The sequence below is a fragment of the Plecotus auritus genome, assembly GCF_963455305.1.
Source record: "Plecotus auritus genome assembly, chromosome: 15".
Lineage (NCBI taxonomy): Eukaryota > Metazoa > Chordata > Mammalia > Chiroptera > Vespertilionidae > Plecotus > Plecotus auritus.
Genome location: NC_137781.1, coordinates 5034096 through 5057497, shown reverse-complemented (window position 1 = coordinate 5057497; position 23402 = coordinate 5034096). Strand labels below are relative to the sequence as shown.

The following is a 23402-nucleotide window of genomic DNA, read 5'->3' as shown; positions in this document are numbered from 1 at the left end:
TCACCATGAATCACGCTCCGGAGTGCTGAGGAGAGGGCGGAATGCGCGAGAAGGTGAGGGTTTAGGGTTTCCTGAAACAAAGCTCACTCAGCGGTATTCATGAGCGGGTGACGTACTGTGCTCGCCAGTCCTTGGTGTTAGTCCAGCTCCATTAGGGACCCCAGGGGCTGCAGGCCTGCCCAGCTGCTGAGCGCTCTGGAACAGAGGGATTCGTATGCAGCCTGTGTCTGGGGAGAAACCATATACAGCCCATCGTGTGTTTCCAGGGCTCCACGTGGAGAGCGAACGAGAAAGGAGAGGTTTAAGATTTCCACATAAAATTCAAATGTTGTATGAGGTCGGGGCCAGGGGCCAGATTGCCCTGCAGTTCGGGCTGTGGGTCCTCAGAGCCCCATAGGACTGGAAACCGGCCTCAGCCTGAGTGTCAGCTTTAGTGGAGCAAGACGCAAAGCAAGCTTGGAGTTGCATACTGCTGAGGTGCTTTTAAAAATATATATATTTTTTTATTGATTTTATTATTATTACTCTTTAATCATGGATAAGATGCTTGTGTCCTCTGTCAAGCACATCCCCTCAATGTTTAAAAAATATTTTTATTGACTTCAGAAAGGAAGAGAGAGATAGATACATTAATGGTGAGAGAGAATCCTGGATCGGCTGGCTCCTGCATGCCCCCTACTGGGGAATCGAGCCTGCAACCCGGGCATGTGCCCTGACCAGAATCGAACCGTGACCTCCTGGTTCATAGGTCAAAGCTCAACCACTGAGCCACACCAGCCAAGCTATTTTTATTGATTTTAGAGAGAGGAAGGGAGAGGGAGAGGGAGAGAGATACATCAATGGTGAGAGAGAATCAATGATTGGCTGCCTCCTGCACGCCCCACCCTAGGGATCGAGCCACAACACGGGCAGGTGCCCTGACCAGGAATCTAACGGTGACCTTCCGGTTCATGGGCCGACGCTCAACTAAGATGCTTTCTAATGCTATTGGTCCAGCTGCTATTATTGTCATGAGCAAGAATAACGCCAGCTACCATCTCTTGGACCAACTGTGAGCAGGCTGGTAGACATGCGCATGCAGGGCTGTGTACGGGAAGACAAGAAGGCTGTGTACCTGCGACGTCGAGCGCACAAAATTCCGGGGTGCGGAGGCTCGGGAACCGTCTTCTTACTCCGCTCGCTTTTCCCGTAAATCCACTCTGTGGGGCCGGGTCTCCCCTGTCCGGGGATGAAAACCGTGGCCCATGAATTTCCTGGTCTCTCTCCTGGGTAAGAAAAGCAATTCACTGGTCACTTCCTCAGGTCAATTTCAGTTGCAATCTATGATCTCTATTCAGTAATAACTAGTTTCCTTGAATGATCTCTGAACTTATTTTAAAAATGTACTAGTATATATACTAGTAAATATATCTGTGTGTAGTGTATATATATTGGTTTCAGAGCAGAAGGGAAAGAGAGATGGAAACATCCATGATGAGAGAGAATCACGAATTGGCTGCCTCCTGCACGCCCCCTACTGGGGATCGAGCCCGCAACCCGGGCGTGTGTCCTGACCGGGAATTGAACTGTGACCTCCTGGTTCAAAGCTCAATGCTCAATCACTGAGCCACGCTGGTCGGGGTCAAACTCTGAACTTACTAGTATTTAAACTTGAGACCACTGCTCCTTCTTTGGCTCGAGGAAGAACCCTGCTTGGAGCCGGGGTCCCCGATGAGCCTCTTTGAGGTTTCCCCACCGTGGCCTTCTTCTTCCTCCTGGGCAGGGTGGACAGAAAGGGGAGCACGGACATTCTGACCTGCCAGCTACCATCGGGTACAGGCATCCCTCCAGCCCTTTCATAGGTTGTTTGGAGACACCCCCCCGCCCCATGCACCCCATCATGTGCTGGGAGCTCTCACCTGGAAGGCTGGCGTGGGCGACACCCTTCCCTCCACGGTGGCCGCGGCTCCTTCTGCAGCTCCTGGGATCCTGGCTGATCACGGCTGGACCTTGGCTGTGGTCCCCTCTGAACACAGTCCTCTCGGATGGTGACCCAAGCCCTCTCTACTGGCTCCCGCTCAGAGAGCCCACATAGTGGCACACAGGGCGTCCTGGGGCAGTCACCTCCCCTCTGTTCTGCCAACAAAGCACCCAGGCAGCCTGCTAGGGACTGAACTGAGCCCCTCTGGTCAATGTGTCGCAGTGCGAAGCCACAGTGTGACTGAATTTGGAGACAGGGTCTGTAAGGAGGTAAAGAAGGTCAAATGAGGTCATAGGGGTGGGGTCCTGATCCAAGAGGATTAGTGTCCTTAGGAGACAAGATACCAGTTTGTGCTGAGAAACCAGCTTTCCAGCACCAGAATGAGGGGTTGGGGATGTCATAAAGATTCGGGGGTGTCTCCTGGAGGGGTTGAGGAGGTCTGCTGGATGAAGGGAACCTCCACGGGGTACAGCCAGGAAATTCCCAGGGGGGATGGCCCAGGCCCATTTGCCTGGGGGTCCCGCTGCCATCTCTCCCCGTTTTGTTACAGACATACCTGAGACATCGCTTTCCCGTCATCCCACCTGGTCCCCGAAGGAGATACTCCCCCGAGGACGGAACCACCACCACACTGCTGCGAGCAGGAGGCAGACATCGAAGGAGCCGTTACCACATCTCAGTTGCTGGAGGACAGGAGCCACGTCCTGGGCCCAGATGCAGACAGGGCCTCCGTCCATGGCTTGGCAGAGCCGCCCTGGCCGTTGACCCCAGCAGGAAAAGAAGGCGAGAACCGTGGATCGGCCGCCTCCTCCTGGGGATCGGGCTCGCCACCTGGGCATGCGCCCTGCCCGGGAATCGAACCGTGGCCTTCCGGTTCACGTGTGGGTTGATGCTCAAACCGCCGAGCCACGCCGGCCGGGCGAGCCAGGGTTTTGCTTTCATCTCAATGGCCTTGTCAATTCCGAGTTGCCTTGCTGGCTCTTTTTCCTATTTACTTGATTTTGTGTCAAGATTTCTTGTTCGTTTATAAATATTTGCTCCTCCTAGCTTTGTCTTCTGACATCCCAAAACAGCTAGCTGTGCGAGAACCCAGCTTCTACCTGCGAGCGGCTGCGTGCCGTCCCTCCGCGTGGCCAGGCAGCTCGGCCTGGATGCAGGACCATTCCATGAGGTCCCGACCCGTGGAGCCGCTGGGAAAGCACAGGTGATGTCGTTAGGATGTGACACCGGCGATCAGGGCAATGTGGGAGGCACAGGGTTCACGGGAGGCTGCTGTGTGTGTGTGTGGGGGGGGGGCGGGGGGGGCGGGGGGCGGTACTCAAACGTTGAGAACTTGGCTTTGCTGAGTCCCAGCCATCCCAAAGCCAGCAGATCCTACCCCCACTCTCCCCCCCGGGGGCAGAAGTGTGTTTATCCTGACTCCGGAGCCAACAGCCCTGTTAGTTTTGAGCGGACTTAAATATTTTTCCACATTTGGGCAGAGCCACTGTTTGCCAAGAGGAGGGCATGGCCACATGTTGTTATGATCCTCTGAGGACGGGGACTGTGCCTCCTTTATCCTTCCAGCCACCCTACATCCCCCACGCGGCTCAATCAACGCGTACTGCCCCGGCTGGTGTGGCTCAGTGGGTAGAGCGTCGGCCCGCAGACTGGAGGGTCCTGGGTTGGATTCTGGTCAAGGGCATGTACCTTGGGGGGAAGCTCAATCCTGGGCTCTGGTTGGGGCGCGTGCGGGAGGCAACCAATCGATGTGTCTCTCTCACATCGATGTTTCTCTCTGTGTCTCTCCCCCTCCCTTCCACTTTCTCTAAAACAGCGGTCGGCAAACTGCGGCTCTTTGGCCCCTGGAGTGTGGCTCTTCCACAAAATACCACCACGGCCTGGGCGAGTCTATTTGGAAGAAGTGGCGTTAGAAGAAGTTTAAGTTTAAAAAATTTGGCTCTCCAAAGACATTTCAGTCGTTGTCCTGTTGATATTTGGCTCTGCTGACGAATGAGTTTGCCGACCACTGGTCTAAAACATAAACCAATGGAAAAAGACCCTCTGGTGAGGACTGACAATAACAACAAATGTTTACGAACTCACACTGTAAAATGGTCATTTAACAGGAGTCAGGATATAAAGTATAGTCCGGCCGGTGTGGCTCAGTAGTTGACCATCGACCTATGAACCAGAAGGTCATGGTTCAATTCCCGGCCAGGATACATGCCCGGGCTGCAGGCCTGATCCCCCATAGGGGGCGTGCAGGAGGCAGCCTGTTGATGGTTTTCTTTCATCATTGATGTCTTTCTCCCCCCGCCCCTCTCTTTCTTCATCTCTGAAGTCAGTAAAATAAATATTAAAAAGAAAAGAAACATCCAGGATGAGAATCACTGATGGGCTGCCTCCTGCATGCCCCACACTGGGGATGGAGCCCACAACCCGGGCCTGTGCCCTGACCGGGAATCGAACCGTGACCTCCTGGTTCCTAGGTCGATGCTCAACCACGGAGCCACACCGGCCGGGCCCCATCCAGGGTTTTGCAACCACACGGGGAGGAGGCCCAGGACGGAATGGTTGGTTCGCACTTGCTCGCTGGGGGAGACCCAGCCAGAACCGCATGGACCAGCGCCCCCTGACACTGTCCGCAGCTGGCCGGCAGCCCCCAGCTCCCTGAAGACAAGCCCCGCAGCTTCCCCGGGGGAAGGGACACGGCCGCTCTCTCTCAGCCTGTGAGGACGCTCGCTTTTGTCTCTTGCTGCACAGACGGCTTACGACCGTTACAGGAAAAACGTTTTATTGAACGTACTCAGCTCGCTTCCAATGAAATGACAAATCTTTCATGTACAGTGTGTCCAATGCGTGTCTTGTTATAGGTCTCCCCCTTCCCCCTTCTTCTTTCGAAAACCAGCACCAGAAAGAGTCGGACAGGGTACCCCGAGGACAGTACGCAATGTGAGTTAGCTACTGGGGACTATATACATCTGCCTCCGGAGAGAACAAAGGCATGGTCTCACGGCCACTGAGATCGTCCCCCGTGTGCAGAGATGGCCAAGCCGTGGTCAGCCGGGAGGGTCGCATCTGCACCAATGAAAATAGCACCATGAGCCTTGGCCGGCGTGGCCCAGGGGTTGAGCGTCAGCCTATGAACCAGGAGGTCACGGTTCGATTCCCGGTCAGGCTCGATCCCCAGTAAGGGGCGCGCAGGAGGCCAATCAATGATTCTCTCTCATCACTGATTCTCCCCTCTCTCTCCCCCTCTCTTTCCCTCTCTCTCTGAAATCAATAAAAATATATATATTTTTTAAAAAATAGCACCATGAGATCCTAAGATGGTGGTTAGCCACGCATGTGGGCCACCGCATAGGGACAGCACGTGAATGGACAGTACAGGGCGTTGTTGACCATACAGACACATCGCTGCGCTGTGGCCATCACAGGGCGTCCGTGTCTTCTGAACAAAATGGGGCGAGGGCTGCACCGAGGTCAGTCCTTGCGGGTGAATTTCAGATCGCCGGCGCCCACGTGCGTGAAAGGCACCTTGGGGAGGCAGTGGGTGTTTCCTAACCACCGAATCGGCGCTTGCACTCGGAGGGTGTGAGGCCCCGGCCAGGGGCGAGCCCTTGATACAGGGGCGACAGGGAAAAAGGGCTCAGCTAGGAGTCCAGGCCGTGACCCATGCAGGCGTGCAAGCTAAGCTGCCCCGGCTTCCGTAGCTGGCATCCCCGCCCCAACCCTCCTGCCCCCCAGCTCTGTCCATCTGTGATCAACTACAGAACATTTGGGGCTGAGGAAAAACGAAATCCTAGTGCGGCAAGATTTAAGAACTTTGTGGGTACAAGAGCTGGGGCGGAGGGGGGAGGTGACATTAAGAGGGTGGGCAGCTCCATCCTGGCATTCTGTCCTTTCTCTCCGCAGAGCACCGGGCACGGAGCACCGAAGGAGGTTTCTCCACACTCCTCGTTGATTCCAGGGGGTGGGGGTGGGGGCGGGGGCCGAGGGGCTGCGTCAAGTCCCGGCCACCCCGCTCCACTTTCCCCACCCCCGGAGCAGGCTTGAGAGAGCAGAGGGATTTGTTGTCTGTCATTGTGGTTGAAGCTGACCTGAAAGCCGTGACATCCACAACACAAACACAGCACCAATAAGGGAAGAAGCACCCAGAGAAGGCCCCATGGACACCCTTGGGGTAACGGAGGAGACGGTGGGGCCCTCACGGCAAAGTCCTTGAACGTGAGCACCCCTCCAACTGCCACCACGCGGCTCAGGGAAACGGACCTCCTGGCATCCAGGGCCCCAGTTCCCAGTCTGGGGTCCCTTCCTCCCAGCTCCCGGGAGGCGAGCGGTGAGCGGCCTGTGCGCGGGCAGTGCTGTGGGATGGAGGATCCTGGCTGCACGACTGTTGCGCCCTGTTGTCAGGACTCATCTGTGCCCTCAGAGGGGTCACCTCCCAGGCTCCAGAGAGGGCACAGCTCTGTTTTGAGGGGCGAAGGGACCGAAGGTGAGAAAGACCCTCTTCGTGCTTTTCCGAGTGTCCTTCTTGCCCCACTGGGAAGACGGTCAACAGGGACAGCGTGACAAGGTCTGCGCTACAGGAAGGCTGGGTGGCCGGGCAGTGGTCCCCGGTTCCGGCCAGGCGGATCCTGCCCGCTAGGCGGAGCACCCCCGGGAGGAAACCCGCCTGTGATGGACGAAGCGGCCAGGCCTGAGCTTGAATCTTCTGAGGTTCTGGAGATAATCAACTTCAGACAGATGGCCAAGGTCACTGGGAAGCCATCCACAACGTGCCAAGTTTATGAAGTCCTGGCTAGAATAGAGGGCCCCACCCTCCCCCCCCAAAAAAAGTAAAGTAGAAGGCTCCAGAAGCCAGAGGGAAGCCCCCACAACCCTGACAAAGCTGTCCTGAGCTCCCCCGAATGCCAGGAGGCGATCCCAGAGCTGCTCACAGCACCTGGAAGAGAGGGTCTTCCATTTCCCTGGGTGGACAGCAGAGATCCGACTATTCAACACCTCCCCGAACCTAAACCCTTCCAGAACCTTCTCCCCGACACAGCGGATGCAGTTCGACGTGGCCCCGGTCTCCCGTCGGGTCACGCAGATCCAGCCTCGTAGAGGGAAGTCTTCCGGGCCAGGCCCAGGGTCCAGAGAACCTGCTCTCAGCGCTGGGCGGACGGCAAAGTTCCCGTGATGTTGCCAGGCCCCTCCGGAGAGGCCGCCGGCATCTGTCCCTCCGCCCAGGGTGCCGCTGGCTTTCGGAATAAAGCCCGATTTGATGTCCACGGCCTCATTTTGGCTGTTCCACCCCGTGATACGCGAAGCACCGGGAATCCGGACGTCAGAAGTAAGCCGAGGCGGAGGCGGCCATGACGTCTTGCTCTGCTGTCGGTTGTCAGAGGTGCCCCCGTGGGGGTCCGGGGAACCTTCGAGACTGTGCCGGTTCTGTGGTTCAGGCCTATTTCCCCCTTACGGTAGAAAGCCATCCAGTGGCTCTGAACAATATATTAAGTATAAAAGCACTAAGGGCAAAGGTCAAGTCCACACTTGAGTTCTGCGGGGACTTGGATTCTTGGGACGGCCGGTGGGGGAGGGGCGCTGTGCTTTGGAGGATCCTGGCTGCGGGACTGCTGTGCCCTCAGGTGGGTGGGTGTTCAGCTGGGCCTGCAGTCAGGAACTCAGACCTCACACCGGAGCGTGGCGGGACCGCGGGAGCACGTGTCATGAGCTTGGCGAGGGCGGGGGCAGCGGCCGGCGCATCTTGTTGGCGTAGAAGTCCCTGCACGTCTGGCAGCAGCGCTGGTACCACCGCATGTCCTGGCAGAGGTTCTTGTCCCGGATGACCCGACAGTACACGGTCCACTGGTCCCGCGTGCACTTATAGGTCAGGGCGGCTACGGGGACAGTGGAGAGAGGAAGCCTGGGGGTTACAGGTGGCACGGGGTCACTGTGACCGAGCCCGGAGGTGGCCTGTGGCCCGACCCACGCTGGGCCGCCCTGACCGCTGCCCCGTGGAGCCTGGGGGAGACGGAGGAGGTGTGTCCCCTGCTGGGGTCACTGTGGCTGCTGCTTTCTTCTAGGGGGACACACCCCTGTGTCCAACGTGACCACGTGGCCGAGTCTGGTGGTCCGGCTGCCTCCTTGGGACGGGGGCATGCCCACCCTGCTTCTGAGCTAAGTGGCGCTTACTGTTATTTTGGGGCAGGAGAGCCTCGTTACTACGGGCATTGATGAAGCACGAGGGCACAGGGCGCTGAAGATCCAAGGGCCCACACAGCGCAAGGTCACAGCGCAAGGTCACAGCGCAAGCAAGGTCACAGCGCAAGGTCACAGTGCAAGGTCACAGCGCAAGGTCACAGCGCAAGATCACAGCGCAAGGTCACAGCACAAGGTCACAGCGCAAGGTCACAGTGCAAGCAAGGTCACAGCGCAAGCAAGGTCACAGCGCAAGCAAGGTCACAGCGCAAGGTCACAGCGCAAGGTCACAGCGCAAGCAAGGTCACAGCGCAAGGTCACAGCGCAAGCAAGGGGCCCGAGTTGCCTTCAGGGCCATGGTTCTGCAGAGCGGAGGTCCTGCCTGAGGGACATCCCTGGGGGACCCCGAGGAGCTTGTGCATGCAACAGCCTGGGGTGCACCTCTACGAGCTCGCTCACCCTCACTCCCACCCCCACCCCCACCACAGTGCAGCCACATAGCGACGGCCTTCGTCCCGGTGCCATTCCAAGCGGCAGGAAAGCTGTGGTGGGAAGTGTTCCCTGGGGATTCTATTTGGATGAGCAGGAACTCTGCAGGCGCCACGGGAGCCGTGTTCGGTGTTTCTCGCCCTGCACCCCGCTGGCCCGGGCCAGGCCTGCTAACGGCCAAGTTGGGAGCCCGCGGGGCCAAGCTGCTCACACAGAAGGTCCCCGTGAACGGAACACCAAACCCGCTAATACCCGTCCTCTCAGGCTCGGCGTGAGGAACAGCCCGTGCGGACGTCCCCAGGGATTCACGAATGACGCCCCCACAGCCTTCACTGGCAGAAGAAAGCGCCTCCCTTTGCCCCTAAAGGACCCCTAAAACATTTGGAGGAATTCCCTCGTGCTCCCCAGGGGGTCCGCGGGACACTGGGTTTGAGACGGAAGTTAGCAAATGGCTTTCTCGTGACAAGGACTGAAATTCCACCTCTGATCTGTTACAGAGGTGACCAATGTCGCATCTCCAGGGCTCAGATAAGACCAAGGAAGGCTCTTCCTGGCTCATTCATGGACCTCCCCCACTCGGCGGGGCGGGGGCGGGGGGGGGACAGGGCACTCACCGAGGCGTGGGGAGGTGATGGTGTTCACGTTGATCTTGTCGTTGCAGACCTCCAGGTGGCACTGCCTGTAGGCCGCGGGCTTCGAGAGGGTGGGGCACTCGTTGCCATGGCGCCCGGTGACCTTGTGCATGCACTGCACCACGCGGGACTGCAGGCCCTTCCCGCAGGTGGAGGAGCACTGTGGGGACAGGGCAGCCTGAGCGGGCCTCGCCGGGCTGGGGCCGGGAGGGGCCGGGGCGTCTGGCCCACGCGCCTCCCGTCTCTCCCCGGCGGGCCTGCCCCCCGGCGTCACCAGGCACAGGGGCCGCGGGAGACCCGAGTGGGCGCCCTCCGCTCCCAAGGGCGGTGTGCGCCAGGCGGGTTCCTCTGCTTTCTAGATGGACAGGCGGGACCATGGGGCTTTGGTTTTTGTTTATTTTTAATAAATATTTGTACTGATTTCAGAGAGGAAGGGAGAGGGAGAGAGAGAGAGACATCCATGATGAGAGAGAATCATGGCTCGGCTGCCTCCTGCACGCTCCCCACTGGGGATGGAGCCTGCAACCCGGGCATGTGCCCTGACCGGGAATCGAACCGTGACCTCCTGGTTCCTAGGTGGACGCTCAACCACTGAGTCACGTGGCCCGGCTTGTTTTTGCTGTTGTTGCTCTTTTCCACTTTAGAGGGATAAAGGGGCACAGAGACCATGGTGCTGTGGAGGGTCCCAGTCTTTCTGAGTCACTAGAAGCAGAAACCCCCAGCGGGCAGCCCCTCTGTGGGCCCCGGCCTGCTCAAACCAGAGGGGCTGTCTCCGGGAGCCCCGGCCCCGCTGTGCGCCCTGTTCCACGTGCCCTCTCCTGGCCCAGGGCCCTGGTGCAAAGCGAAGTCCTGTGAACACAGAACGCAGTCATGCCATAGCAACATGGAGCAGAGTCGCGCCAACACAGGGCAGAGTCATGACAACAGAGCAAAGCCATGCCCACGCAGTGCACGGTTATGCCAGCGGGCGCAATCCTATGCCGATGTGGACCACCTGATGCCCACGCAGTGCACGGTTATGCCAGCGGGCGCAATCCTATGCCGATGTGGACCACCTGATGCCCACGCAGTGCACGGTTATGCCAACTGGGACCACCGGATGCCAACACAGTGCACGGTTATGCCAACGGGCGCAATCCTATGCCAACGTGGACCACCAGATGCCAATGCAGTGCACGGAATGCCAACGGGGACCACCTGATGCCAATGCAGTGCATGATTATGCCAACGGGGACCACCGGATGCCAATGCAGTGCACGGTTATGCCAATGGGCGCAATCCTATGCCAATGGGGACCACCTGATGCCAACACAGTGCACGGTTATGCCAATGGGGACCACCGGATGCCAACACAGTGCACGGTTATGCCAATGGGGACCACCGGATGCCAACACAGTGCACGGTTATGCCGACGGGCGCAATCCTATGCCGACGTGGACCACCTGATGCCAACACAGTGCACGGTTATGCCAATGGGGACCACCGGATGCCAACACAGTGCACGGTTATGCCGACGGGCGCAATCCTATGCCAACGGGGACCACCTGATGCCAACGCAGTGCATGATTATGCCAACGGGGACCACCTGATGCCAATGCAGTGCACGATTATGCCAACGGGGACCACCTGATGCCAATGCAGTGCACGATTATGCCAACGGGCGCAATCCTATGCCAACGGGGACCACCTGATGCCAACACAGTGCACGGTTATGCCAACGGGCGCAATCCTATGCCGACGGGGACCACCTGATGCCAATGCAGTGCACGATTATGCCAACGGGCGCAATCCTATGCCAACGGGGACCACCTGATGCCAACACAGTGCACGGTTATGCCAACGGGCACAATCCTATGCCGACGGGGACCACCTGATGTCCACGCAGTGCACGGTTATGCCAACGGGGACCACCTGATGCCAACGCAGTGCCATGGCTTATGAGTGAATCGCCAAAGACCGCAGCACAAACACATTCAGAAACAGGGCACTCCGTGGGCTCAGCTGGCAGTGCCCAGGCACAGCCTGGCGAACGGAACAGGCGGCACAGGAAGGGGGTGATGAGGGCACAGGCAGACGCCGCCATGGTCAGGCTGCCCCTTACAGAAGCGCGCTCTCTCCCACCGGTTCTGACCTCTGACCCCGCACGAACGGCAGCTTTATCCGGCCCAGCGTTACCGTGCACGCGAGACCGGACCCAGCGCGGTGTCTAGGATAAACCTGTGACCTTACTCGTGAACGCGGAGCTCCGGGAATGAGTGACGGGTTTTCCGCAGGCGTCTGACGAGCCCACCTATGCTATTAAAGACGTTTATGTCTAAACTGGTCATAAAATAAAATAAAAACGCTGCTGCCTGAGAAAGCGGGATTTCCATGTGCTCGGGGCCTTGTTTCTGTTTATTTTTAATAAATATTTGTATTGATTTCAGAGAGGAAGGGAGAGGGAGAGAGAGAGAAACATCCATGATGAGAGAGAATCATGGATCAGCTGCCTCCTGCACACTCCACACTGGGGATCGAGCCTGCAAGGTCACAGCGCAAGGTCACAGCGCAAGGTCACAGCACAAGCAAGGTCACAGCGCAAGCAAGGTCACAGCACAAGGTCACAGCACAAACAAGACCAATGAGGAGAGAGAGGGACCCAGCAGCACCACCATCATCCCTTTTCTCATCAGATCTGGACTCGGACCCGGGGCCTGGCACCACTGGCTGCAGGAGACACACCCACAGGAAGAGCCAGGTTCTCCTTTCCATTGTTAGTCCTCACCCAAGGATACTTTCTTTCCCAGTGATTATTAGAGAGAGCGGAAGGGAGGGGAGGAGGGAGGAGGGGCAGCGAGAGAGAGAAATACTGAAGGGAGAGAGACACATCGACTGGTTGCCTCCCGCATGTGCCCAGACCACGGCCAGGGATGGAGCCTGCAATCCAGATACGTGCCCTTGACCGGAATCGAACCTGGGACCCTTCAGTCTGCAGGCCGAAGCTCTATCCACTGAGCCACACCGTCCGGGCAAGAGCTAGTATCTTTCCAGGCCCTCCTTGGAGGGATATGGGACAGGTGGCAGCTGGGTTTCGAAGTCCCTAGGAGTCGCCCGCAGGATGCCTGCCTCACTCCCAGGGCGCCCCCTGCCACCAGGCAGCCGGGCCCTGCCAGCCGGGCAGTGGGCCTGTCTGAGTCACTTCCTGGCCACGAGTGCCGGCAGGGGTTTCAATGTCTTTTGCAGGTGCGGTTCTTAGGCCTGTGAGAAATCAGGCGAGGCCTCAGCCCTGCGGGGCTATTAAAACCAAGTGCAAAATTGACAAGGTCTCTGCCCAGAAATGATCAAGGGCCATCGTAAAACTTAGCTTCCACCTATGAACCGGGTTCGATTCCTGGTCGGGGCACGTGCCCGGGTTGCGGGCTCGATCCCCAGTGTGGGGCGTACAAGAGGTGACTGGCTGCCTCCTGCACACCCCCTACTGGGGATGGAGCCTGCAACCCGGGCACGTGTCCTTGACCGGAATCAAATCCGGGACCTTCACCCCGCAGGCTGACGCTCTATCCACTGAGCCACACCAGCGAGGGCAAGCAGCACGATTGTTATTAACAAAAGCAGGCGCAGGGCCAAGAGCGGAGGACAGGACTGCCGGGGTGTCCCCTGGCCTGTAGCTGAGCGCTCCCAGGTGGCCGGGCCCGGCCTCTGCAGGCAGGTGTGGCCGGCACTGACCTACTGACCCGGCAGCTCAGCCAGGTGGCCTCCGGGGCACAGAGGCCGAGGTGGCCCTGACGACAGACACGATTCCTGACAGGTGTGCGGCCTGCTTGTGCACGGCCTCTTCCTGTCACCTGAGCTCCCCACAGTAAGGACAGGCGCAGGCAAGGAATCCCGTCTCCATCCCCCCTCCACCCCATCGGCCTCGGCTTCAATTGAACAGCGAGGAGGCCGCCCACCCGTGCGGCCTGATAGCATCAGCTTAGCCCCAAGCACAGGAGGGAAGCCATTTGTCGGGCTTTTAAAACGCAAGCAAATAGATCTATAAAAGACAAAGGAACGGATCTGGTCTTGTCTGAAGCCCTCCTTCCCTGCTGGGCGGTTTTCTCAAGTCGCTCGTTACACGAACATTTCATGGGGCTCCCCAGACACAGGAAACTGAGCGGCAAGGGAGAGGCCCTAAATCCACCCCAACAGCTCCTTGCCTGGGGCTGGAAGGCTGTGCCAGCCCCTCACGCTCCCTCCCCAGCCACAAGGCCTGGTGACCTGCCACCCTGCCCAGGGGCCCTGCCCCAGCCAGGAGGGGGCGCCAAAGACACTTGGGTGTGGGCTCCACAGGAAAAGCAATCTCTATAGAAATCTATACATAAAAGGCTGATACGCAGTGTCTCCTCGCGAGTTTGACCAGGAGTTCGGCCGCTCGCTATGACATGTGCTGACTACCAGGGGGTGGCGTGGAACGAAGGAAGGCCCCAGCCGGCAGCCAGAAGGAAGGCTCTGATCGGCCCTGATGGCTGGCCAGGCCTAGGGACCCCACCCATACACGAATTTCGTGCACCAGGCCTCTAGTATTGAAATAAAATAACTGTTGCCCAGCCAGCGTGGCTTAGTGGTTGAGCATCCTATCTAATAAAAGAGTAATATGCAAATTGACCATACCTCTGCCACACCCACAAGCCACGCCCACCAGCCAATCAGGAGCGAGTATGCAAATTAACCCAACCAAGATGGCTACAGCCACAGAGAGAGCAAGAGGCTTAGGTTTCCCCGGAAATGGAGGAAGCCAAGCTTTCCACCTGCCCTGGCGGGTCCAGGCCTCCACTCAAGGCTACAAAGTTTCAATTATAGGAGATAAATAAATCCCAACAAAAATGGCAGCAGCCACGGAGCTGGAGAGAGCAGGAGGCTTGAGTTGCCCCTGGAGATGGAGGAAGCCAAGCTTCTGCAGCCCTGGCCTGCCTTGGCCTCTTCCGCTCAAGGCTACAAAGTTTCAATTATAGAAGATACATAAATCCAAAAAAAAAAATGGCTGCGGCCACGGAGCAAGCAGGAGGCTTAGCTCCTCTCAAGGCTATAAAGTTTCAATTGTAGAAGATAAATAAATCCCAAATACCAGGGCCTCCGCTTGGGTTGCCAGGAGGCGTGGCCAGCCTGCAAACCACCACAGGCCCCTCACCCAGGCCGCCCCATGCCCCAAGGGAACCCCCACCCTGATCCGGGACACCCTTCAGGGCAAACCAGCCGGCCCCCACGTGTGCACCAGGCCTCTATCCTATCTAATAAAAGAGTAATATGCAAATTGACCATCACTCCAACACACAAGATGGCTGCCCCCATGTGGACACAAGATGACTGACCCCATGTAGATATAAGATGGCCACCACAAGATGGCCAGCAGGGGAGGGCAGTTGGGAGGGACCAGGCCTGCAAGGGAGGGCAGTTGGGGGCGATCAAGCCTGCAGGGGAGGGCAGTTAGGAGTGACCAGGCTAGCAGAGGAGGGAAGTTGGAGGTGACCGGGCCTGCAGGGAAAGGCAGTTGGGGGGGACCCAGGCCTGCAAGGGAGAGCAGTTGGGGGAGACCAGGCCTGCAGGGGAGGGCAGTTAGGGGTGACCAGGCCTGTAGGGGAGGGCAGTTAGAGGCAAACAGGCTGGCAAGGGAGCAGTTAGGCAACAATCAGGCTGGCAGGGGAGTGGTTAGGGGGTGATCAGGCTGGCAGGCAGAAGTGCTTAGGGGCAATCAGGAAGGCAGGCAGGCGAGCAGTTGGGAGCCAGCAGTCCTGGATTGTGAGAGGGATGTCTGATTGCCCATTTAGGCCCTACCTGGATCAGGCCTAAACAGGCAGTCGGACATCCCTCGAGGGGTCCCAGATTGGAGAGGGTGCAGGCTGGGCTGAGGGACACCCCTCCCCCCCCGTGCATGAATTTCATGCACCGGGCCTCTAGTAGATCTATAAACATGCACCAAATGCATGAATGGTGTCTCTGGGGCGGAATATGAGCCTCAGGGCCTGAGTGATGGGGCCCCCCACCCGGGCCTGCCCACTCTGAGGCCCCCACTCCTCCCAGCCACACCCCCCCAGCTGGAAGGGACCAGGTCTCCGCCATCACAGGAGGCCAGACCCTAACGACAGGCCCCACTAGGGCGAGACGTCGCTGCTCCTCCCGTCTCTCCCGCCTGTAAAGTCACGACTCTATAGAACCCCAGGTCCCAGAGGGATGCTTTGAGAATCAGTGAAAGGAGGTTGTAAAAGTCTCGGAAGAGCGACTCGCTGCGGGAATGTCACAGCTGTGTGTGCGTGAGCCCGGGTTCCGGGCCCTGGGGGAGCAGGGGACTAGGTGAGGGTGACAGGATGCAAGGTGGACTCTCACTGCCCAGCATCACCCCCGACGTGGTCACTGGGCCATTCTCGGAGGGGTAAGTCTGCCTGGGGCAGGTTTGGGTAACAAAGAATGAGAGAAAGAGGAAGGAAGGGAGGTGGGGAAGAGGGAAGGAGGGGGAGGGAGGGGGAGAGAGGGAGAGAGAGAGAGAGATGGGGGGAGAGAACACCCTTACAGTAACTCCTTCTGTTTGTGCCTGAAAGGCACTCGCCTGGGAAAATGTCAAAGCACGTGTGACAGATCGCCCCCAACTTGGCATGAGCGCCACCAGCCTCGGAAGCGGCTGGAAGCTGAGCCAGCAGGTTTAAGCAACAATGGAAATCCCCTGTCCTGGCTCCAGGCTCAGGCAGCAGATGCTATCTTAGACAGCCCCCCCCACACGCACACACACACACATACAGCCCCCCACCCCCACACACACATACACACACACATACAGCCCCCCACACCCCCCGCACACACACACACACACACACACACATACACATACACACAGCCTCCCACACCCCCCACACACATACACACACACACACACACACAGCCCCCACACCCTTCCCACACACACACACACAGCCCCCCACCCCCCACACACCTACACACACACACACAGCCCCCCACACCCCCACACACATACACACACACACCTACACACACACACACACACACACACACAGCCCCCCACACCCCCACACCTACACACACAGCCCCCCACCCCCCCCACACACACACACAGCCCCCCACACCCCCACACACATACACACACACAGCCCCCCACACCCCACACACACCTACACACCTACACACACACACACACACACAGCCCCCCACACCCCCACACACCTACACACACACCCCCACACACACACAGCCCCCCACACCCCACACACACCTACACACACACACACACACACACAGCCCCCCACAACCCACACACACCTACACACACACAGCCCCAACACACTACCAACACACACACACACACACACAGCCCCCCCCCCACACACACACACACAGCCCCACAGCCCCCCACCCCCCCCCACACATACACACACACAGCCCCCCACACCCCACACACACCTCACACACACACACACACACACACACACATACATACAGCCCCCACACCCCCCACACACCTACACACACACACACACACACACTCAACCCCCCACACCTCACACACACCTACACACACACACACACACACACACATACATACAGCCCCCCACACCCCCCACACACCTCACACACACACACACACACACACACACAGCCCCCCAGCCCCCCCCACACATACACACACACACACATACACACACACCCAACACACACACAGCCCCCCATCCCACACACACCTCCCCCACACACCTACACACACACACAGCCCCCCATACCCCCCCCACCCCCCCCCACACACACACCCCTACACACACACACACACCCAACACATACACACAGCCCCCCACACACACACCTACACACACACACATACACACACACAGCCCCCCACCCCCACACACCTCCCTCACACACCTACACACACACACACACACACCAACATACACACACACACCTACACACCCAACATACACACACCTACACACCCAACATACACACACATTGCAACTCACACACCTACACACACACCCCCAACACACACACACACACACCCAACACACACACACACACCCAACACACACACACACACCCCACACACCTCCCACACACACCTACACACACACACCTACACACACACAGCCCCCCACACCCCCCACACACCTCCCACACACACACACACCTACACACACACCTACACACCCAACATACACACACAGTGCAACTCACACATCTACACACACACAGTCCCCCATACCCCAACACACACACCTACACACACACACACAGCCCCCACACCCCCCACACACCTCCCCCCCACACCTACACACACACACCTACACACACACACCTACACACACACACCTACACACACACACAGCCCCCCACACCCCCACACACCTCCCACACACACCTAGACACACACACACCTACACACACACAGCCCCCCACACCTCCACACACACCTACACACACATCTACACACACACACACCTATACACCCAACATACACACACACAGTGCAACTCACACACCTACACACACACACACACAGCCCCCCACATCCCCCCACACAACACACACCTACACACACACAGCCCCCCACACCCCCCACTCCCCCTACACACACACACACCTACACACCCAACACACACAGCTCCCCACATCCCACTCCCCCTACACACACACACACCTACACACCCAACATACACACACACAGTGCAAATCACACACCTACACACACACACACACAGCCCCCCATACCCCCAACACACACACCTACACACACACACAGCCCCCCACACCCACCTACACACACATACACACACATACCCCCAACACACACACACACACACCTACACACACACACACAGCCCCCACACCCCCCCCCACACACACACCTACACACACACACACCTACACACACACCTACACACACAGCCCCCCACACCCCCACACACCTCCCACACACACCTACACACCCAACATACACACACACAGTGCAACTCACACACCTACACACACACACACAGCCAGCCATCTCCCCCAGCCCCGGTCTCTCTGACTTGCAGACTCTGGTGGGACATGGCAGCTGGGGAAGCAGAGAGCTAGGGTGACCCCAGAGGGCAGGCTGGTCTCCCCAGAGCCCTGGATTCTGGTTGGCGAGCAGGGAGCCGGGAGCATGGGGCTCGCGGGGGGCACTCTCCCCGTCTCTCCAGTTTGGTACCTGACCTCGCCACCAGGACAGTTTCAAACCCCTGCACCCATTAGAGCAGTGGCTCTCAACCTTCCTAATGCCGCGGCCCTTTAACACAGTTCCTCGTGTGGTGGGGACCCCCAACCATAACATTATTTTCGTTGCTACTTCATAACTGTAATTTTGCTGCTGTTATGAATCGTAATGTAAATATCTGTGTTTTCCGATGGTCTTAGGCGACCCTGCTAGCGGTTCTCAACCTGTGGGTCGCACAAAATTACAGTTATGAAGTAGCAACGAAAATAACTTTATGGTTGGGGGTCCCCACCACATGAGGAACTGTATTAAAGGGCCGCGGCATTAGGAAGGTTGAGAGCCACCGCATTAGAGCCTCCTTGAGCAGAATTCTACCCCAGGGACGGGGCAGCCTGGGGCCGGAGGTGCAGGGCACGCAGCAGCGAGGAACAGAGGCCGGCACCGCCAGACGGAGCTGCCCGCACCGCACTCCGCTTCCTGCCGGCTCCCTGTGGCCACGGGAGCCGCTCCTCGGGACTGCGGGCGGCCTCTGCCAATTCCCCGACTCTGCCGCTTCATTCCCACCCACACCTGCACGGGGGCCTCCAGACGATGTCCCTCTGCCTGTCAGACAGGACAGGGCCCCTCTACGTCCTCAGCGACCTGTCGGGCACCACGGGCCCTCCCCGGGAGACGGCGGCCCGTTGCCAGCAGTTTGAGTTCTGATCAGGAAGCAATCAGTGCCCAGCCGGCGTGGCTCAGGGGTTGAGCGTCGACCTATGAACCAGGAGGTCACGGTTCGATTCCCGGTCAGGGCACGTGCCCGGGTTGCAGGCTCCATCCCCAGTAGGGGGCGTGCAGGAGGCAGCTGATCCATGATTCTCTCTCATCATGGATGTTTCCATCTCTCTCTCCCTCTCCCTTCCTCTCTGACATCAATAAAAAATAAATACATGCATACATACATAAGTAAATAAACAAAAACGTTGGCGAGAGTTCCGTGGCAGGGCTGTCGAAAGCCACTAGCTCGAGGTGGGAAAGGGACTGCCCCTTTCACACGGCACACGCGTGGGGTCACCGTCGGGTGCAGCGTTTGGAAAGAAGGCGCGTTTGCCTGGTCACGCAGGGGCCGCCTGGTCGACATCGGCCGGGGCGGAGGGGAGTGCGGGCGCTGGGCTCACCTTGGACCAGTCCCCGGTCCTCCACGCGTAGCAGCCGGAGTAGTCCTCGCACGCCTCCTCGGCTCGGGGCCGGGTGGACGCGTCGCACTTCCCTTGGGAGTTGGTGCAGGTCACGGTGCGCTTCTGCGTGCCCGGGCCACAGCTGGCGGAACACTGCAAGACACGGCTGGCGCTGAAGCCGGGCCAGCGCCCCGCCAGCCCCCCAGCGCCCAGGGAGTCCCACACCAGGGCCAGGCCCGGTGCCGAGGATGCAGAGGCCGGGGGCCAGGCGGCTTCTTTTTTTTTTTTTTTTAAATATTTTTATTGATTTCAGAGAGGAAGGAAGAGAGAGAGAGAGAAACATCCATGATGAGAGAGAGTCATGGATCGGCTGCCTCCTGCACGCCCCCCACTGGGAACCGAGCCTGCAACCCGGGCATGGACCCTGACCGGGAATCGAACCGGGACTTCCTGGTTCCTAGGTCAACGCTCAACCACAGAGCCACACCAGCCGGGCCTTCGCTCCTTTGGCATATTTGCTTGATTTGCCTAAAATAAGGGGCCGGTCACAGGGATGTTCTTCAGCTACAACAATGCTGACTTGGGCAAGAATGCACAGGAAGGGCACGTGCTATTCTTTGCATTTCTGTCCCTGACACTGGCCCCCAAGTGCTGTCTGGCTTTGGTTCCCCGAGGCACGCAGCGTAGCTCTGTCTGCGGTCCCAGTGGTTGTTTTCCTTCTGCTTTTGGAGGCTGAAGTAGACCAGCTTGTTCCAGCAGAAATCCACTGGCCGTGGCGTCACTCGGGGGAGCACGTGTGTCTGTGATCCTGCCTGTGGGGTGAGCGGCTGGTTTCGGGTGGTGGGGGAGGGGGCACCAGGGGTCAGGCTGAGGCGGGCTACGTCCACAGGGCAGCCCGGGCAGGCGGGCGGCTGCAGGGAGCCCTGGGTGACTGTGCTGAGGGGTGGGCCCCCGTTCTTCCGAGTGGCCACGGTCCGCCCCATCATTCATCAACTCCGTTCTCACCGTTTGACCCCTGGCTCCTCTGTGGCACCCGCCCCCGCCCCCTGGCTCCTTCCTCAACCAGGAGCCTCCTCCCTCCCCGCTTCTGCCCGACTCTCTGCTCTGTCGGACCCTCTTCCTCGTTCTTCGTCCCTTTCCCGTGATTGCAAACGCGGACTGTCCAGCTGCCTCCTGGCCAACCTGTCGCGGCCCTGCTGGGCGGCAGCCCGTTGGCCGGACTGCCTTGGGAGGAAGGGACCTGGGAGACGATGTTCAGTTTCTCTCTTGGCCTCGGACCCAGGGATGGAGCCTGGAAGCCGAGGGCAGGAGACGGCCAGCCCCCTTTTCTTCCTTCTCGACAGCTGTGCCTCGTTCTAACCGTGTTGGGGAGCGGCTAGTGAAAAGATGGGCAGGGGTGGCTGAACCAGGCAACCCTGTCCATAAACCATCTCCCCCGGAGAAATCTAAACCCAGGTGTTTCCGGGGGAAGAGATGGCAGAGGGGCTTCGGCGCGGGGCAACGTGGTAGAAATACGTTTGGGCCCGGCCGGTGTGGTTCAGTGGTTGAGCATTGACCTGGGAACCAGGAAGTCACGGTTTCCTTCTCGGTCAGGGCACAGGCCCGGGTTGTGGGCTCGATCCCCAGTAGGGGGCGTGCAGGAGGCAGCGGGTGGATGATTCTCTCTCATCGTGGATGTTTCTCTCTCTCTCCCTCTCACCCTTCCTCTCTGAAATCAATAAAAATATATTTAAAAAGAAAGAAGAAAGAAAGAAGCACTCGACTCAAGCCTGGGCTGAGCCCAAGGGAGACGGGTGGGTGCGGATGGGGTTTCAGGAGGAGGCCCGGGCGTGATGGGGCACATAGACAGACGGAGACGGAGACGCTTCTATAAATCTCGTCTCCGCTGGCTCACACTCCCCGAGAGGGTACTCTTGAATCCGATGCTGACAGCTGATAATGTCAGGCTTGGGGTGTTTTGGGAAAGAGGCATTTATGTTTTTTTTTTTCCCATATAAGAAAGAATCTGAATGGAATATTTATGGTTTTGATCTGATTAAAGTATAAATCTTGTTTGGATCAAGACCCAGGTGATGAAGGCCCTCCGGCTCCTAGGAGGCGGGGGAGGGGAGAGCAACTAGTACCTGCCCCCCTACCCCTGTAATGAGTACCCCCTCCCCGAAAAAAGGACCCTGGGCTGTTAAACTTACAAACCTAAGTGCATATAAATAAAATTTAAAAATCAAGCAAAATTTTTAAACTCTTGGTCTGGTCGGCGTGGCTCAGTGGTTGAGTGTCGACCTATGAACCAGGAGGTCACGGTTTGATCCCCAGTCAGGGCACATGCCCGGGTTGAGGGCTGAATCCCCAGTAGGGGGCGTGCAGGAGGCAGCCGATCCATGATTCTCTCTCATCGTGGATGTTTCTCTTTCTCTCTCTCCCTCTCCCTGCCGCTCTGAAATCAATACAAATACATTTTAAGACAATTTAAATTGTCTTCTTTTCTTAAGATCTCATAAAGGGTGGGTTCAACACGCAGGTCTTTCAATGGGCACACGTCAAGATCTGTCTGAAAAGTAAGCTTCGTTTTAGAACAGCCCGGGCAGACTTTTCATTCATTAAGAAGGGGCTGAATGCTTCCTTATTCAAAATCATTCCAACTGTTTGGCAATAAAAAGGAACTTTAAAAATATTTTCCACACTGAACAGTGTCTTGGACTGAGCCCTCTGACTTTCCTAGAACACATCTCGAGGGGAACCCGGGGGAAGCTGGCCCTTTCTCCAGCGATTTTGCTGTTTTACAGCCAAACAATCAAGATCGTGACTGCAGGGTCGACGTGAAGCCTCCAAGAAGGCTGTTGCCGAGGAGAAAACGAGACACCGAGGGCCGCAGCGACCTCGCTCCAAAGCGGTGATGGCACGAGATTGGGGACTGGGACCAGCTCAGCGACAGTGGGCCCTCCCACCATCCGCCTGCCGCCGGGACGCACAGCCTGCCTCAGGGTTGACGGAAAGCCTGGGAAACCTCCTTCCCAGGCTGACACCAAGTTCAAACATGCCCCAAGGGTGTGAAAGGCAGGCCTGCACATCTATGTATCTATCTACGGGTGTGTCTTTGTATCTATCTACGTATCTACCTATGTGTCTATGTATCTATCTATATGTCTAAGTATCTATCTATGTATCTATCTACGGGTGTGTCTTTGTATCTATCTACGTATCTACCTATGTGTCTATGTATCTATCTATATGTCTAAGTATCTATCTATGTATCTATCTACGGGTGTGTCTTTGTATCTATCTACGTATCTACCTATGTATCTATGTATCTATCTATGTATGTATTTATGTATCTATGTATATGCCTATGTATCTATCTATGTATGTATTTATGTATCTATGTATATACCTATGTATCTATCTATGTATGTATTTATGTATCTATGTATATACCTATGTATCTATCTATGTATGTATCTATGTATCTATGTATATACCTATATATCTATCTATGTATGTATTTATGTATCTATGTATATACCTATGTATCTATCTATGTATCTATCTACGGGTGTGTCTTTGTATCTACGTATCTACCTATGTATCTATGTATCTATCTATATGTCTATGTATCTATCTATGTATGTATTTATGTATCTATGTATATGCCTATGTATTTATCTATGTATATATTTATGTATCTATGTATATGCCTATGTATCTATCTATGTATCTATCTACGGGTGTGTCTTTGTATCTACGTATCTACCTATGTATCTATGTATCTATCTATATGTCTATGTATCTATCTATGTATGTAT

At 57.2% G+C, this 23402-nt stretch overlaps 1 protein-coding gene across 1 annotated transcript in view; it reads right to left on the bottom strand.

Annotated features, from left to right (window-relative positions):
* Window positions 1-7651: 7651 nt before the first annotated feature.
* The window catches only part of ADAMTS17 (ADAM metallopeptidase with thrombospondin type 1 motif 17), a gene marked incomplete at both ends in the record, with an annotated part of 100824 nt that continues 85073 nt past the window's right edge, over window positions 7652-23402 (bottom strand). Inside the window, 3 exons of the mRNA XM_080651719.1 lie at window positions 7652-7824; window positions 9229-9406; window positions 19603-19755. Of these exons, the coding sequence (XP_080507845.1) occupies window positions 7652-7824; window positions 9229-9406; window positions 19603-19755 (504 nt within the window). The remainder of the gene's footprint in view (window positions 7825-9228; window positions 9407-19602; window positions 19756-23402) is intronic.